Source organism: Apteryx mantelli, chromosome 4, assembly GCF_036417845.1.
Source record: "Apteryx mantelli isolate bAptMan1 chromosome 4, bAptMan1.hap1, whole genome shotgun sequence".
NCBI lineage: Eukaryota > Metazoa > Chordata > Aves > Apterygiformes > Apterygidae > Apteryx > Apteryx mantelli.
In genome coordinates, this window is record NC_089981.1 from 71852996 (window position 1) to 71870426 (window position 17431).

Sequence of the window (17431 nt, forward strand, 5' to 3'; positions counted from 1 at the left end):
TCCATTTTTGACAAAACAGTATTCAAAAATAATTCTGAGAACAACTGAATACGGACAGTTCATCTTCCAGCCTAGAAGTGGACACTAGAGGATGACCTCTTTACTAGACTTGAACAAAAGATCATTTCTTCCCTATTAAACCTGATGCCTGCAGTAAAGTCAAATCAAACCTTATTAGGCTTCAGTTGCTTCTTATTGCCACATGATTCAACTTATTCCTCACCATTCAGGACAATAACTACAAGAAAATATGAATTCAGAGACAGAAATGTACTGAAGTGTAAACTGTGCTCTGTAACCCTGACCTGCCCCATTTCCATCCCCCTGAAAGATCTGATACTCCATTTGTGCACAGTTCCCCCACAAAGGGTTCAACAACTCAGACTGTTACTAAAAATCAGTGACTATTCTAGTAGTTAGTTCAGTGAGTTTATTTTCATACAGTAGGTTTTACAGGACCAGGAGCTTTTGTGGTAGGAACCAGTCTTAGGTTGCTGTTACATGCTTCTAGGAACCAGGCAACAGTAAGATGCCTATAACACAAACATGTTCTTTAGAAAAAGGCTACAGATATGTAATATACCACAAATAACGCTCTTCTCCACTCATAGTCAAGATCAGTGTTGATTTCGGAATACAAATCAAGATATTTGTTCTTTCATTTGTCACAAACAATTGCTTTCTATATACGTATTTGTCTCTTGGTACTGTCCTAGAACATATTAAGATTATGCAGCCTACTTCGTAAAAATACACAATAGAATTTCATCTTCATTGGCTCTATTCAGAGTCACATAAAACCCCCAAACTCACCTAAACACAAACTCTGTTTTTAATAAGCCAAAAAAAAAAAAAAAGCAGATCTAGTTATTTTCTAATTTACAACCTCAAATTAATTTGCAAAGGTAACTGAACAACTTTGGTGTCAGAAAGTAACATCTGAAACCACCTGTAAAGAGGAAAGTATTGATTTGCAGAATTCTGTTATTTGTGACTCTAAAGAAATATGGCACATCTGGGCTTTTTTGTGCAACAAAACCATTCTGTGCTGCGAGAAGGCTTTGTTTATGGGGGAATTCTTGCTGAAAAACAATTAAATACAGATCTACAATGCTATTTTAAAGATATTTAGAGAATATAAAATCTCCCAATACAGGAGCCTCAGACAACAAATCCGCTGAGTTGTTTACATATATGCATATAGAGGAGAGCTGCTGATATGGAATACTGCTCCTCTCCCATAACACTAAGTTAGGTGCATATTTCCTCAAAAGGAAAAAAGCTGTAGTTTATTTCTCTCATTTCCCCTCACCAGAGTAGACATTTCTTATGTTTAAATGAAAACTTTGATTCAAGAGAACAGTTTTGCAAGAAATGGACAAAGGTTAATGAAGTCATATCCTTTCCCATATTTTTTTCTTGGCCCAGAACTCTTTAAAAGTCATATACATTTCCACAAAAGGGTTGTTTCAACAGACTCCTGTTTGCCAATTCAGTTGCTTCCCTGAAAAACTCCCCAAGGAGGTCCTTGCCACACGCTAGCCCTACTGGCTTAGTACACGGCATTAGAACAGTCGTGCTAGCAGTAGACTAATATAAAATAAGAAAAAAAAAAATTCTTTCCAGGAAAAGCATAAGATACTGCTGGGCACGTGTCAGCAACTTCTGTGTGATCTTTAGCTTTCCTTAAAAACAATTAAGCCTTTGAGTCTGTGCGAGGGAAAGCAAACCTAAGCCAAATTCTGGCAAGGCCTTCTGCCATTATTATGGGGTTACTGATACCAAGCCAGAAGAAACAGCAAGGAGGCGGGTGCCTATCCTGTTATCTGTTGTAGGAGTGTCAGAGAAGTCACTAAAATAAAGATGCTAGAAGCGGCAGACCAGGCGTGACTAGATATTGCCTAAAGGTGATTAGGCAGCAGGGCCTCCAAAGGGGGAGTTCAGTTTTGGCCTGTCAAGAAGTTTAGTCAGAGGACTGGTAAGCATTTATTTGAAGGCTTAAATTTTTAACAAATAAGTTTGTTGCACAGAAAGGTTCATTTTAGGGGTCACTTCAGTCATTTGGTCTCAGAAGAAAAACAATAAAATGATCTGAAAGCAAGGAGGGAAAATATAAAAGCATAGAGTGATTTTGAGAATGAGATAGGCCAAAGCAGTCTAAAATACCACGTGAGAAAGAGATAAGAAATCAAAGGCTCCTGATAATACACAAAGTCACATGGAAATCAGTCATTTGTAAGGAAAAATTTCACGACTGCACTTCAACAAGTAGAACACACTGCAACTGGAAATCACATAGAAAGCTTTTAAAGTTTTGAGTTAAAAAGAAAAAAAAAGAGCCATTTAAGTGTAGAAAATGCAAGTCCCTCTACTTCAAAACATAATATATCTGATCTGAAAACAGTTTTAAGATATTTCTCTATGATAATAGATCACTCCAAATTCCCTGCATTGACTCAAAGCTTAGTGCCAGGGAGCATTAAAGGCATACCAGATACCAACACAAATCACTCATTAGCTCTAAATTATTTCATTTTAAGCATGTGTTTAAAAAAAAAAAAACAAAAAACAAACCCCCACCAACCTAGAGATAAGAACAGCATAAGAGGTGTTGGAGCACTCTTTTTTTTTTTTTTAATTGCTCTCAATCCAGATGATAGCTCACCTTGGACTTGGAAGAATGATCCCAGCTTCCTTATCTAAACACCCCAACCCTACCATATAAACTCAACTGCTTGTAAAGCTGCCACTGCACCACAGCAAGTTACAGCTTGGCAATTAAAAAAGACAGAACTATGTGCCAGTCTACACAGTAAGCCAAACAAACGGTAACAGTCCTGCTGCTGCTCTGTGCACAGCTGAACCGGCCCTTTAACAGGAGTGGGAATTTCCAATACACAGATGGGAACTACTACGAACATCCCCCATGACTTCCTCCACTCAGGAAACAAGAGCCCCCAAACTCCAGGCAGTTCCCGAAGTTTTCAGTCAGCTTCCTGGAGTAAATCAATAAGAACAGGCCAATAAGCACAGGATGAATCTCAGTTCAAACTCTAGGAAAAGCTAGTTTAGAAAAGGAGGAAGGAAGAACTGTTGTTGTGGAAAGAGGAGGAACCGACAAAGAAAATGCAAGAACCAAATGGGAACACTGAAGCAAGTGATATATTGGTCAGGTTCCTAGTACTAGTATGCTTTGGTAACCAGGAAAATGATAGTCAACTATTTCATTTAGGAGAAAAAAAGAAAGAGCTACGGAATACAACAAATTGCATAGCATCTAAAACACAAGTCTGGCATCATCTTTTTTCAAATCATTTGCCTACATTTATAAATGACTGCATCTGCCTTCAAAATTAGCTTACAAAACAATTAACACAGAGTAAACAAAATATAAATCAAATTTTAGGAGGTGTTTATACAAGCAAGTTAGAAAAACTATGCCTATTAATAGAGTGCACATTTGCCCAGGACTGATACTACCTACTAAATTAAGAACTTTTAACTCTGTATATTATTCAATACTGTTGAAGTATATGCTGTTTGAGAAAAGTCTAATGTGTGTATCCTATCAAGTATACTTCTGTGTATTAGCTGCTGTTATTAAGTTTGAGCACCTTCTGCTTGATTATTTTAGTGTTTGAGCACAAAGTAATGAGTTCAGGTTTGTTCTGAGATCACTTACACCAGTTTATATTTTCTTTTTTACAGAACTTCATTTACAATAAGCAAGCTGGCCACAACAGTCCAACTCAGGTTCAAATCAGTTTTAAACACACATATCCCACTGAAAGTCACTAAAACTGTATTTTAGTTTGGATGGACAATTTCTTGACAACCAAGTTACCGACTGCAGTACTTTTGCTTTCTTATATTAAAAAAATCGGAAACTTGATTAGAATATAAAAACAGAACATGACAGTTTTTAAACACTAGCTAAGAGAGTCTCCTGAGCACAGGAGCCATGCAGACAGCAAGGCCTGTCTCCATAGTAAACTATACTGGAACACAAGATTAGCTTAAAAGTTTAGTGATGACCTTCCTCCTCTTTTTAACCTCCCTCACTCATGTTGAAATTAAACTAAGTCTAATTCCATTTTGAATGTTTTGTCTTACACTAGGAAGTTGGTCAAACCAAAATAAAGAACACAACTTCTTTAGTAAAAGAAAACTAAAAAACAAGTACTAATTTAAGACTTTAAAGAATAATTAACAAACTACAAAGTCCTGAGATTCAAGCTTATCAGAAGCTCAATTATCAAAATCCTGCTCAGATGCAAATTTGATTCCTCCATATCAGCTTATGATTTCTTTACTGTAGAAACTGCTGTACAGTTTGTCAGAACTTTCTCAGACAGCGAGAATTAATGATTCTAGAGCTGCTTTCCATCCTACTTTCTATAATGAAAAAGCCAAACAACAACAACAAAAAAAATCAAAAGGTCTATTGTCAGGCACAAGCCACGACTAGATCTATAAGTCACTAGATAGAGTGGTTATATATTTAATGAAGGACTAAGTCATGCATTGACAGACTTTACTAGTAAAATCACACTAGGTATTGCAAGATACACTGTTTAAAATCTGTTCTGACCACAGCTGTCAAGAACTCGCTCATCCAATAATCAAGACTAGTCCAAACATGTAGCTATTTGGGTAGACAATACTACTGCTTAAACTGTAGTAGGTTTTGTCAAAAATGTGAAGGAAGTTGATAATGCATCATTTGAAGTTTATTTAAAGGCAGATCTAAAACTGCTGAAGGACTGAGAAATACTGTTTCAAGAAAAAAAATAAAGCATCTCTGAAAATGCTATTCTGTCCATTGTACTGTCCTTACTACTACAACTGCACATTGATAATTACTGTTAGCTGTTAGTGTCCTGTACAATCTTACTACCAAAGAAAATAAGGGGGAAAAAAAAGAAAAGAAAAAAGGATGTTAGCCATCCAACTACCCAATGACTTTTTTTTTTTAATCACTCTAAAAGTGGTCTAAGTTTTAAGCAACTCCTTTCACGAGGGGATTGCTTCCAGAAACGTCTAAGGAAGCATTCACAACGATCAGTTTTGGGTCTGGAGCAGATTGGGTACAAGACTTGCAACGAGACTTGAATATATTTGGTGTGCAGCACTGTGTATCTGCTATGAACCAAGTGCCTACTACAATGTTTGCATTTGATGGCAATCTTTCATTTCTTTCTCTTGGCCTAACAAGAATGAACTATGGCTGATGCCTACTTGCTTTCAGGAATTACATTTTAATCATGCAGCAAAACGTTAAGGCAAGAGACACATAACGCCAACCCCAGCTCCTTTTTTGAGCAGGACGAGGAAAGGCTCGAACAACTTCACACATACACACTTACTTACCATCGCTCTCTGCCCTGACTAGCAGGGACATGCCCTTCAGCCTCTCCACGTAGCAGGAGGACACATGCCCTGTGCCTCGATCGTCCCACTGGCGGTCCTCATTTAGCGTGTACACCTTCACCCTCCGCCGGGTGTCCGTCATCCTGCCGCTCGCCACACCACAGCCACCACCCTGGCTTGCAAGGCCTGAAGCAGCAGGAGGCTGGCGGGGCGCTCGGCCCCCCTCCCAGGAGGGGAGCGGGAAGGAGGGGAGCAGCCCCACACGGGCACGCCGGGCGAGCTCTTCTCGCTCCTCTTCAGTGCTCCAGCAGGCTCCTCATTATCGGCAGTAACCGAGGGGATGGACGGGGGGCAGGAAAGGGGGCGAGGCGGCGAAAGGCGGGCTGCTCCGCGGGCAGTTGGGTGCTGCACAAAAGGCGACCAAGCCTAGGCCGGGGAGCCGCGGAGAGGCTCTCCGCGGGGCGAAGGGCAGGCAGGAGCGGTGGCCGGGGAGCGATCCTGGAGTAGAAGTGGATCCGCAGGGCTGGAAGCGGCGGGGGACAGCAGATGGCACGGGCGGCGGCGGGCGGGCGGGCGGCCCGCGGTGACAGGCGCGGGCGAGGCAGGGGGCGGCCGGGGCCCCGGCGCGGGGCTCGGCGCGGCAGGCAGGAGCGAGGCCGGCGGCGGCAGCGGGCAGGCGAGGGGGAGGCAGGCGGCGGCGGCGCCGCTCGCCCCGGCCCGCGCTCGGCTCTATTGTGCGGCAGCTGCCCAGGCCTGGCGCCCCTGGCTCGGCGTCCGCCCGCGCGGGCTCCCAGGAGCCGCCCTCCGCGCCCGGCGGGGCTCGCGCGGGGCCGGCGGGCACCGCCTGTCCCGCGGCGGGACGAAGCGCGCGGCCGGGCTCAGCGCCCCGTCTCCCCCATGGGCTCCCGTCGCAGGCGGCGGATCACTCCCAGCCCGACTCCGCCGCCATATTCTTCTTCTTCCTCCTCCTCCTCCTCCTGCCGGTGCTGCTGCGGCGGCTCGGTCGCGGCCCCTCCGCGCGCCCCGCGGCGTGGCTGCGCTCCAGGCACTCCGCGGCGCGGCCGGCAGCCGGGCGCTCTGCCCTGCCGAAGGGGCGAGCGGCAGCGGTGCGGCGCGGTCCGTCCAGTCCGGCTCCTACCGCCTCCGTCTCCGCCTCAGTCACTGCGCGGCCGCCATCTTGGTTTCACCTCTCACTGGAGGCGCGGGGTCTCCCAGCCAGCGGCGGCACGGGCCGCCCGCCAGCGCTTAAAGGGCCAGCAGCGCCGCCGCGCCCGGCGGCCCCCCGCGCCCACGCGTGGCACCCGCCGCGGGCGCCCCTGCCGCGCCCCGGCGCCGCGCAACACTGCCGCCAGCGCGCGCGTGGCCCTGCGCGGCCGGGGGCGCCGTGGGGCCGTCCCGCAGTCACGGGGCGGCCGCAGCGCGGCGGCTCCCGCGCGCGGGCGGGGGAAGCCCCCGGGGCAGCCCCTCGGGTTATCGCTGCTGTTTCGTTGCGTGGGCCAGTGCTGTTGCAAAAGCGGTGTGTGTGTGTGTGTGTGTGTGTGTGTTTTTTCCTTCCCCCGTCGCACGCTGCTGAGTGATCCGAAAGTTAAACAGCTTCTGGTCGAGCGGCTGTCGGGTTTCCACAGACAGCGAGGATCTAACAATCGCAAGAACAAACAGAAGCTGTTGAGTCTCTGCTTTTGCCGCTGCTGCCAACATCTGAACATATGTTTGACAGATTTCCCTTTTAAGGGTGGATCACAATTAAAAAAAACACGCAAAAACGCTAGTGCGTTTTGGACCCCACAGGCATATCGCTGCACTAGAGTCCATTTCAGAATATTAGATGTGCTATGTGCATGGGAGCTCACTGCAATTTATGTACTTCGATCGATTCATTTTTCGAAGTATTTGGTATTTGTTTATCAAAGTGAGTTATGTTGGGGCTGGTCTGAGCCAAAACCACAAACTACAAGGTTCACCTGAGAGTTAGTTGCACACCATGAGGGAACCTCCAGTCTGCACTCCTGCCTCTTACGTTTTAACATCATATGTTTTTTATGTTTTTCCTCTTATAACATCTGATATTTTACTTGTCCCACTCAGAAGACAGTGGTCAGCTACACAGCTGATACCCAGTTTCCAGATGCGCTCAGATGAGGCCATTTATTTGGCTTCTGCTCTTAGGCCTGACTGTGATGTCTTAAGGCTTGTTACAAATATCTTCAAGCGTATTGGTCAGGCATGGCTAGCATAGCAGAAAGGGTACTGCATGCAGTCGTTCGTAGTATGGTGTCCTTGGCTAATGTACTTAATGGCTTGCAAAGACTTGGTTTTCTGAGAGCTGTGGGCTATGGGCCCTGGTGAAGGGAGGCCCTGCGGCAGCACGCACACAAGAAGGCACTCAGCATCTTCATTTTGGGGACTGTGAAGCCCCTGGGGGGACAGACGTGGGGATGTGCCCTTTAGGTGTTTATCCCGGGCAATTCTGGAGATGGATTTTTGTGACTTCAAAATAAGGCCGATGTCACCTAGAGAAACCTCTGCAGGACAGTTGCCCTCATTTACTAATTGAACACTCTTGTGGCCATGGGATTAACAATACACTATAGTTCACTGTGGGTTTGGTTCTTTGGGTTTTTTTTGGTGAATTCAAAAAAAGTTCAATCAGATTTTACTTTGCATAGAAGGTTAGCTTTGTGCATATTTTGGGTTCAGCTTTTCTTAATTGTCTTTGTATTATTTTAATAGCAGTCTGAATAATGCTCAGTCCTACAGTAGTGCCCACTGGTCAGGTTTTATCCCAATTCTGATTGTATTTGGTGTGGGGTTTCATTTTTTTCAAAAGTTTCCACCGCAGTGACACCAGAAGAAAGGTTGGGCATTGAGGGCCTCCTCCCATGATGGAAAGCAGATGCCAAAGAAGAAGACACTCTGTTTTTTTTCTCAGAGCCATGATTTAGAACACAAAATTTGCTACTTAACATTTCAGTTCCTTCTCTTCTCCATTTCCAGAGGTACAAAGGAATGTGTGTCCCAAAGGAAATATCTTCAGGGATTCTCCCAGTTTGAGAGGTCATCCTTAACTGAGCGAAAAGGTTAGGCTCACTTAGTTCCTGAAAATAACCGAGGACCTTGTCCTGGCGGTGGTTTTGGGCCACTGGGAACTAAGTAATAAATAAGGAAGTGGAGTATTGAACACGGTTTTAAAACTTTTCATATCCATAGATATGTAAATGCATATGGATCAATATGTGAACAAATAAAGCCTAGAAGGGGTTTACTACTGAGGGCCTTCTGCACAGTTGTCAAAACTAAAGAACAAGATGACTTTTTTTCTTCAATATCTGCTTGTAATTTGGGAAAGAAAATTACATTGTTAGGAGGAACTCTAGTCATATATCTAGGAGCTATGCACTAAAGCATTATTAGAGCTCCTAAAAACATAGCTAATGATTTTCTGACAAAAAATTCATATTAGAGAAATTAACAATTTCAGACTTTATTATGATAAAGATGAAATAGTTACTAGAATCAAAGCCTGTGCTTGCCTGATTTTGATATGGCTATATTCAGTATGCGAAAACAAGGTTAAAATCCATACTCTATACATGCACAGGGAACTGGCTATGTCTAGAGGGCTTATATCCAAAAAAGCTGTGGAAAATGAGTGACTGAGAAGAAAAATTATATAGAAAAATTTTATCAAAGCAGGGGTGTCTGAAAAGAAGAAATTAAGCAGGATATAAGTCAGGATTTTATCATTAAGAAAGATGGCAAATTCAGAAAAATACATTTCTAGTGCAGTGGGAAAGTGAACGCAGCAGTTTTAGAAATAAATATATACAACAAGTAGAAAAAAGACAAATCTAGCCATCAGTGTAAATAAAGCTATAAAGCATAGAAAAATGAATGAGGACATCAGAATATGCATGGCTGATAGTTTTAGGAACAGCTCAATTTTTCTAAATCTTAATAGTATCACAGGCCTATTATATCACTATTAAATTTTTTTTTGTACTGATACAAAAAGTAGAACTGTTTAATTTTTTTTTCTATTATTGGAAAGAATGTGTGATGTGTTTGTATCATATGAAGATGACTAAGTGCCTTCCTGTTCATTACTAAGAAGGGTACTAAACAACTTGCATTAGAGATAAACATTTTAAAATATGCAAGTCCTAAAAAACTTGAACTTGGGAGTCCTAAAGAAGTTTGCATATGCAATCTCAGGAGATGTGAAAACATGTTAATTTTTAAAAAAGCTGAACATATTGTGGAAATTCTGCCAGACATGAAGACTAACACTTTGTAAGAATTAAAATAGGACAAGATGGAACAGATAGATAATAATGGGCTGATTTATCTGACATCAATCACAGACAAACAATAAATACTGACACACAATAAAGAATTATAAGATTAGACTATAGCAACAGCAGCTGGTGTGGCTCTGTGGAAAAAGGACTTTCAAAATTGTTTAATTTCTTGTTAGATTACAAAATTGCTTGTAAGGGTAATGGTGCAGATATAATATACTTGGATAGTTCTCAGGTATTTTTCTGAAAAGTTGGCATTGTATGCTATCAAGAAAGCCCACGCCACATGGGTCAGGTGCTGTCTCAGAACAAGTATCATTCAGTGGAGGTGACTCCAGATAATTGTGCAGAAATCAAGAGCAGGACTGATGCTATTTAGGATTTGTAGTAATAATTAGAAAGTCCATATAAAATCTCTGAATAAAAAATTGTGTATGACAGTGAGAGACTGGAAGAGTTATAAATATTGCTGAGGACAGAGTGGTCAGGAACAGCCTGGTTCGTTTATTGAAGGCCCTGGCTGACGAGAGGGGAAGGCTTAGCCTGGGACATCTGCGAAGGTTACAGGCAGCTGCTTCTGTCTTATTCTGGCTGTATAAATGTCTTTGAGCTCATGAAGTGCCTCCCAGATTGTAACAGCATTTTTAAGGCAAACAGTGACACTTTACCTTAAAACTCTGAGCTGTAAACTCAGATCGAAGAGCTGTTGATTGAAGAGCTGATGGATGAGCAGCACAGATATCCAGAGAGAGAGGCAGGGCCGTCAGCTGGGGATGTCCTGGTTGTGTTCTAACTTAGACCTCTTAAGTGGGACCATTCAGATATAGCACAATACGTGACAACCCCTATGGGAATAAAAATTAAAGCACCTCTGAAAGAAGCTGGGCTGTGTAGCGAACAAGCAATTCAATACAAACTTCTTACATGATGCTGTGTCTAAAAGGTCTAATACCTTTCGGGTGTATTGTAAGCCAGCAAGCTGTGGAAGAATTTAGCTTTATGGAAGAAATTTAGCTGTGAAAGAAATATAGCTTTAATGCAATGTTTTATAATTCTGGTGTCCTCATTGCTAAAAGATTTTGACAAATTGAAATGGGGCAGAAAGGACCCCCCCAATAACTTTTTTTTTTGCAGATCAAGGGCTAGCTCACTTCAGCATCTCAAATTCCTGCTGTATGCACAGTTTTGCAGACATACCCTATGAATCATGTCTCAGATGCTGCTGCTCAGTTTTCACATCCTGCCACAGATCCCCCAGAAACAGTAGCCCTGTTTTTATACCTGAACCACAAACCTGAACCAATATATGTCAGCAGTTAAAATTCTGTGACTCTTCCTCCTACGTAGAGTGCGTATGAACCCCCTCAACAGAAAGGTCATCTCTTTTCTTTCAACCATTTGTTATCTTATTCTCACAGTGCTGGAAAACCCCTAGTCTTCCTATTGAGAAATCTGCGCGACTGCATAGTCATGCAAAGGCTGTATTTGTTTTGGATTCCTGCATGCCTCTCTGAAAATGCCTCATTTTATCTAAATATGTAGGCCTCATCATCATCATCCAAGAGTGAAGAATTTCAATGCACTGCTGAAGCCGTTGGATGCAGAGGGCATATCTGAGTCATTTATTCATTCGATACCAAAATTTCCCCTTTTTCTGAGAAGGGAACTCTGAAAGGTCTGAATTATGCTAGCTGTCCCTACACAATGCATATTGGTATTTGTTACATTTATTACTGTGCTTGTCCGCTGTGTTTCTAAAATTGGTTAGTAAGATATAATTGCATACTTTATTCCTTTTCTTATGACAGACTACCTATTGCTAGTTTTTGCTCTCATGTATCCTTTTTTACTTCTTGTAGAAGTTTTCCAGTACTTAATCTGTAACTCAGACTGCAACAGGCTTCTCTTAGACCCATGCAGTTGGTTGTCCTTGAGAAAGTGGAGGATAGAGAGGCAGGAAGTATGAGACCCAGATCATAATCTCATTTCTAAAATCTTTGAAAGTCCACCAGATATCAAGCAGGGAAAACGCTGTCACCTATTTCCTATTATGTATCTACCTCATTACCTAAAAACCAAAAATTAGTAACTGAGGCCATAGTCTCTTATTTACAATAACTCCCTTATTACCTCAGGCTCATCCTGGGATGAGAGTGGGAACTGTAAAAGCTGTTTCCATTTTATGTTAATATGAAATGTACAGGCAGATTTGGAGCCAAAAGGAGGAAGGACCAAAAGGGGAGGAGAAGGGACATTGTCCGAGTCAGAGCAAGACAGAGGCACATGGATGTAGACAGATAAACACTCACTCACCCAGCCCCATCCATATACACAAACTGTTAGTAGGTTGCTACCTATTAGAGCAATCAATTGGGACTGTACTGGATCTGAGAAAATTTGTAGAAACTTCTGTGTTGAGTCCCAGTCAAAAGTTTAAAGTAGAAATGGTCAAGTTCCTGGATGAAAGCTGGTAAACCTAACAATACTTTTGTAAGCAAAAGTAATAAAATACCAGAAACCTTAAAAAATGTTCTGGAAACCCCCCCCCCCCCCAAGAAATTTAGATGAGCTTTCTGAAGGAAGTGTTTTAGAATCAGCCATTGTACTGACAGCAACTCAAATGTGGGCTTATTTTTTTCTGTTTTAAAAGTTATGAGTCACTTTAGCGTTCATGACAATGGTGGCCTTAAAAATGCAAGTAATTCAAGACTTGCACAGAGCAGGAACAACTGTGGTACAAGTTGTGACTAGGTAATGTGAATAGCAGGAACATCCAACTACTCAAGAGATGACTTTACTGATTATCTAAGTATGCTCTGGTATCTTACATTTTGCACATGTAGTCCCAAGCAGAGGTGAGAACTTGACATCCAGGCTCTGTAATCTGGATCTGTGGGTGAGCTCTGCAATAACATAGGCTAGGCATTTAAAGAGGGCAATGCCTACTGTCTTCACATGGCATCTCTTCTCTAGCCAAAAGTGAAGCTAAAGCAGACAAAATGCAAAATCAAGAACTTTTTCTCCTATCTTCACTTTGTACCTAGAAATACCATGCCAAACTGTTTTGGAATGGACATACCTAAATAGTCACACTGAAATTCTCCTGACTGTATGTTTCCACCCTGGCACCCTGATTTTCCATACTGTCTGTAAGCCAGCTCCATTCTGGCTCATGCTGATGGCTCCCGTTCTAAGGAAAATCAAGCAATGGTGAGAAGCTAGTGCTGTCTTGACTGTCACCCCTCCTTGTTGTGGATGCCAGATCTGATTCCTCTGCTTGCTTATAGCCCTCTAGACACATCCTGGCTTTTGCCAGGCACCTCATTCCAACCCTCCACCCAATGCTCTACTTTTGGCATCCCATTACAAAAAGCCATCTCTGTCTATGAGACAACCCTTTTGGCTCACATTCTGCCACCACCAAGGGTACTCAGAGGTCATTTACACAAGATAAAACTCAGATATTGGTGAATATTTGCAGGAACCCTGCACAGAGTCACAGTTCTGAAAAAAGAAACATTTCCTAAGAGCAACTTAAAACTGTAGTCACAGAGATGGCACAGGTCATATTGCACTGCATTGAGAATTAGTATTTCTTCAGTTCAAGAAGATGAAGAACAGAGTAAAACTGGAAGAGCTTCAGAAAAAGGCAATTAGGATGATTAAAAGCCAGGAAATGACTTCCGTACAATGGATGAAAGTAAGCTGGCATTCTTGAGCTTAAAGTAGAGATGACTGAGATAGGATGTGGTAGGTATCTATAGCATCTTGAATGGCATGAAGAAAGTCAGCAAGAGTTAGTTGTTTACTGTCTTTTCCAATATAAGAACTGAGGAGCAAGAGGTCCAGCTAGTGGGTGGCACGGTCAAAACAAACAAAAGTAGGTCTTTCTTTGCACCTCATTGAAGGAAGTGACGGAACACTCTGCTGCAAGGTGACATGGATGCTGAAGTCCAGCCTAGCCATTAGAGTATGCCATCTTCACATGGTTCATTCTGCTGTGGATATGTAGAATCAATTACAGCATAAGTGGGTACTCTGCTGCTACACATATTTCTCTCTAGTACCCTGAAAAGGGTGCTAGATTGTACTTGTTCTTCTGAGAGCTTGTCCAGTTCTCCCATAAAGCCCATGCAGACTTTCAGCTGGCCTATCTCCATTCAAGGAAAGTGGACTTTCAAACATATATGCATCATAAATTCAGTGTACCTGGTCATGGTATCCATGAAGCTTCTGTGGTTGTTGAGAAGGTGCAGAATAAGCAAATGATATTTCTTGCTGTTGATATGGTCATGGGTCTCTGCCCAAACATGGTTTATAGACAGGAAACCAGATGATGCAGGGTTTACTGGGCCTGGCCTTATCCCATCCATAATCATGAAAAAAGGCATTAGGCAGCCTGCCATCTGGGTTAGCTACAATTTCCCTGATGTTAAGGATTAACAGTGTACTAGTCTACTAGCAGGCTCCCTTGTAGGGAATATGGATGGCCTCAAAGCAGATCTCCTAGAGAGAGACCTTTTGTGACTAACCGGCAAAGGCATCAGTGGCATGTGAGGATTATCAGCAGATGTGCAGGAGGAAGAAGGTTGGGAACGGTGTGCATGCTAGCAAGGTCTGTAGTGGTGAGGTACAAAGAGTGTATGGCAGCTTTCACACCCCGGTGAGCTACTGTTGAAGTTTAGTGTGAACACAGTGATACATGCCAGAGGGCCCTAAGGCCTCTACAATGTGCCTGTCACTGATGCATGCCAATAGGACTTGGAATTTAAATGCACACATGGATATCGCTACCAAAACCAGAATGAATGTAGCCAGTGTAATTAGAAGTGCACATGATTTTATTAATCATCACTGCAGCTCATCACTACTTTATAGAAATTACTTAACAGTTATTAAATATTCACTCACAATTGTCTAAATTAATTATCACGAAGGCTTTATTTATGCAATTTTACAGTTTTCATGAGTATTGGAAGTTGTCTGAGAAAATAATCATAAGAGAATCTATAAGAATAGCAGTATACCTCGGTTCTAGCTGTTTACTTATGTTTAGTACTGACTACAAATAATAAGGTGAGAAAAGAATTCTTTAGATTTTCTGAAATCTTCATAACAAAAGATCTTGTGAACATACATTTTCTGGAGATTTCAAAAAAACTTTGGAAATGATAACTTAAATTCTAATAGAGAAGTTATATATGTAAAAATATAAATCTTAGAAGATTAGTAATATATCATTATCAAATCAGAAGCTACTTTTAAAATTACATGAAACATCTGTAACAAATTCAATAAATGTGCAGTGAAAGAAATCTTTTCCTCTTGGATATCTCCCGGTACCTAATTCAGAAACATTGCTCCTGCACCTAGGCAGAAGTAGCAGTTGCAGTATTTGAAGTTTGTGATGGTGATACTTTGTTGAATCGTCCAAATTTATGTTTTACTTCATCCCATATGTTTATATCATACAGTTGTATAAGAAATGCCACAAAGATAATGCTCCCTATTAATAAAGCTGTTAATGCACTAGTAAGATACTGTCCTGGAAAGGCCAGTGGAGCATCATCAACATAAATCTGAAACAGAAAACGTTTAAAATATCTGTTACTGTTTATTCAGTTTTATTACTAAAATTCTGTAACAAAGTTGTAATTCTTCCAATTTATTATTTCTAATATAAATAAATTGTTCTCAGCACAGAGGTAGAAGAAAATGGTCTTTTTCTCTTGGAGCAAGCAGTCTTTGAGCTCAGCAGAAATTTTGTCATTGCTTTAATAATGGCTAGATTGCAAGGTAGGAGGTGGATGGTCACCACAGGAAAGCAATTTCAGTGATGGAATATCAGGAAAGATGTTTTTATGTAGTAGGTATCAATTGTGTTATGGCAACTTGGGAGCTATATTTTGTAAATAAAAAGTTGACCTAGAATTATATACATTTCAACCTTATTCTGCCTTTTATGTGTTTTCCTTGATTACAGGTATTTTGGGCTAAGGGCTATATCTACCTCTATTTTTTTAATAAAATGTAGAAGCATGAGGCCCTAAAACCCTGGTTTGGGTCTTTGTGTGTTACCATTTTCCAACTGAAAAAGAAAGATAATGATAATAACCTTTTTAAAGCACTTCTGGCTAGAAAGTACTATATATTCTGTGTTCTATTTTATCAATAAACACCATCTTAATGAATTATATGTGCTGATGAAGAGCCTAGGCACATGAATCTCTGCAGGGTCACAAGGGTCACAGGCCAGCAGTACCTTTTACTAGTAACTTCTTTGCAGGTAGGCAGAGGGCTGGAGACCAAGTGGAAGTTAATGTGCAGTGCCCCTGCTGATAACTGGGATGAGGCCAGAGCTGCAGGGGGTCCAGATCTCTGTACGACTGGCAGGGTCAGTCTAGAATGAGTTTGAATTTGATCAAAAAGGATTCAGCCTACCATGTTTAGAAAACTATAATGCAATATTTGAGAAAAACTGATTCTGCAGATGGCCAATATGTGATCAGCACCCTGTTCAACAAAAGAGGTCAAGCTGGACTTGTGCAAGTGAAGCTTTTGATATAATTCATTTGTTTTTCATATGAAATGCTATGATTGTTATTATTAAATGTTAAATTATTAAATATTAAATCATTATAAGTATTGTCTGTTTATGGTACCTGAAATTCATCAGATAAGTTACAGTGGGAAACTCCAGGAACAGTTGATACCTTGAAATGGAAAAGCTCAGATCCCTATTAAAAGAAATCATCATCATCATTGATGGCTTTTTGTTTCCAGAAAAAAACATGTTTAAACAAAATGTTGGCTTTGCTGGGCAGAAACAATTTGACATCATTTTCAGTTGGTGCCATGAGGACTGCCTAATTTTGAAGATAAAATTAAGCAAAAGTAAAGCTAGGAAGGAACATAACTATGCTGTTCTTAAAAGCAATCAAGCGAGATTTAAATAGGGTCCACCAGCTGACTAACAATTTTGTGCAGTAGTGGCTATTTTTTGCATTCTTTGCTCCCAAAAGGTCTGATGAAGGCTATCAAGAAAACCAAAAGGTAGACCACTCTTTTCTCTACATATTTGGTTTCTTCTTGATTGATAAGAAAGGTTTCTTTTTGAGTCAGATCAAAAGAAAAGTGCGTTTTCCTCATTCGGGTAGCAGGTCTGCATTACCTTGCCCTAGATGCAGTTCTCCCTTTAGGCTGGCTCAAAACAGATGATAAAGGACCAGACTACAATTCCCATAAGGCAGTGCATTAGGAAAAGACGGTTTCCTGACAGGCTTTTTAAGGGTTTCAAAATAACTAGCATTGATCAATGCATTCAGATAAGGTATACTTATCCTTCCAAAACCTAAATGTCAGATATAGTCACACACAGTCACATTTCCAAGGGAGAACATCTAGGTGACTGTGTATAGAACAGACTGGTTAGTTAGAAAAGGCAAGATTTTTAATAAGAGGTATAAAATAACTAATTCAAAAGTGTTGTATATGAAAAACTCCTCAAAAGTTATCTTCCTTATCTCTGGGACCAGTACCTTTAAAGATAACATGAAGCATGTGCACAAAATATAAACCCCAATTCACCCCATCTAGAAATAGGCCCAAATTATAAATGTGTGGTTGGATACATGTTTTACAAAGAAAAGATGTTTCAGTTCATACCAAAACTGCCTCAAAGGTATATGGTGTTCAGTTCTAGAACTGTAGCTTCTACCCATTTCTGTTCATAATATTTATTTTAATTTGAAATGATAAAACTT

At 41.4% G+C, this 17431-nt stretch overlaps 2 protein-coding genes across 2 annotated transcripts in view; both read right to left on the minus strand.

The window, feature by feature from the left end:
• PPP4R3A (protein phosphatase 4 regulatory subunit 3A) overlaps positions 1-5974 on the minus strand; it is a 44572-nt gene extending 38598 nt beyond the window's left edge. Inside the window, exon 1 of the mRNA XM_013940670.2 lies at positions 5371-5974. Within this exon, the coding sequence (XP_013796124.1) occupies positions 5371-5512 (142 nt within the window). The 5' untranslated portion in view covers positions 5513-5974. The remainder of the gene's footprint in view (positions 1-5370) is intronic.
• A 9063-nt stretch (positions 5975-15037) lies between these two features.
• CATSPERB (cation channel sperm associated auxiliary subunit beta) overlaps positions 15038-17431 on the minus strand; it is a 45958-nt gene continuing 43564 nt past the window's right edge. Inside the window, exons 18-19 of the mRNA XM_067295683.1 lie at positions 16331-16405; positions 15038-15247 (exon numbers count right to left, since the gene is read on the minus strand). Of these exons, the coding sequence (XP_067151784.1) occupies positions 15038-15247; positions 16331-16405 (285 nt within the window). The remainder of the gene's footprint in view (positions 15248-16330; positions 16406-17431) is intronic.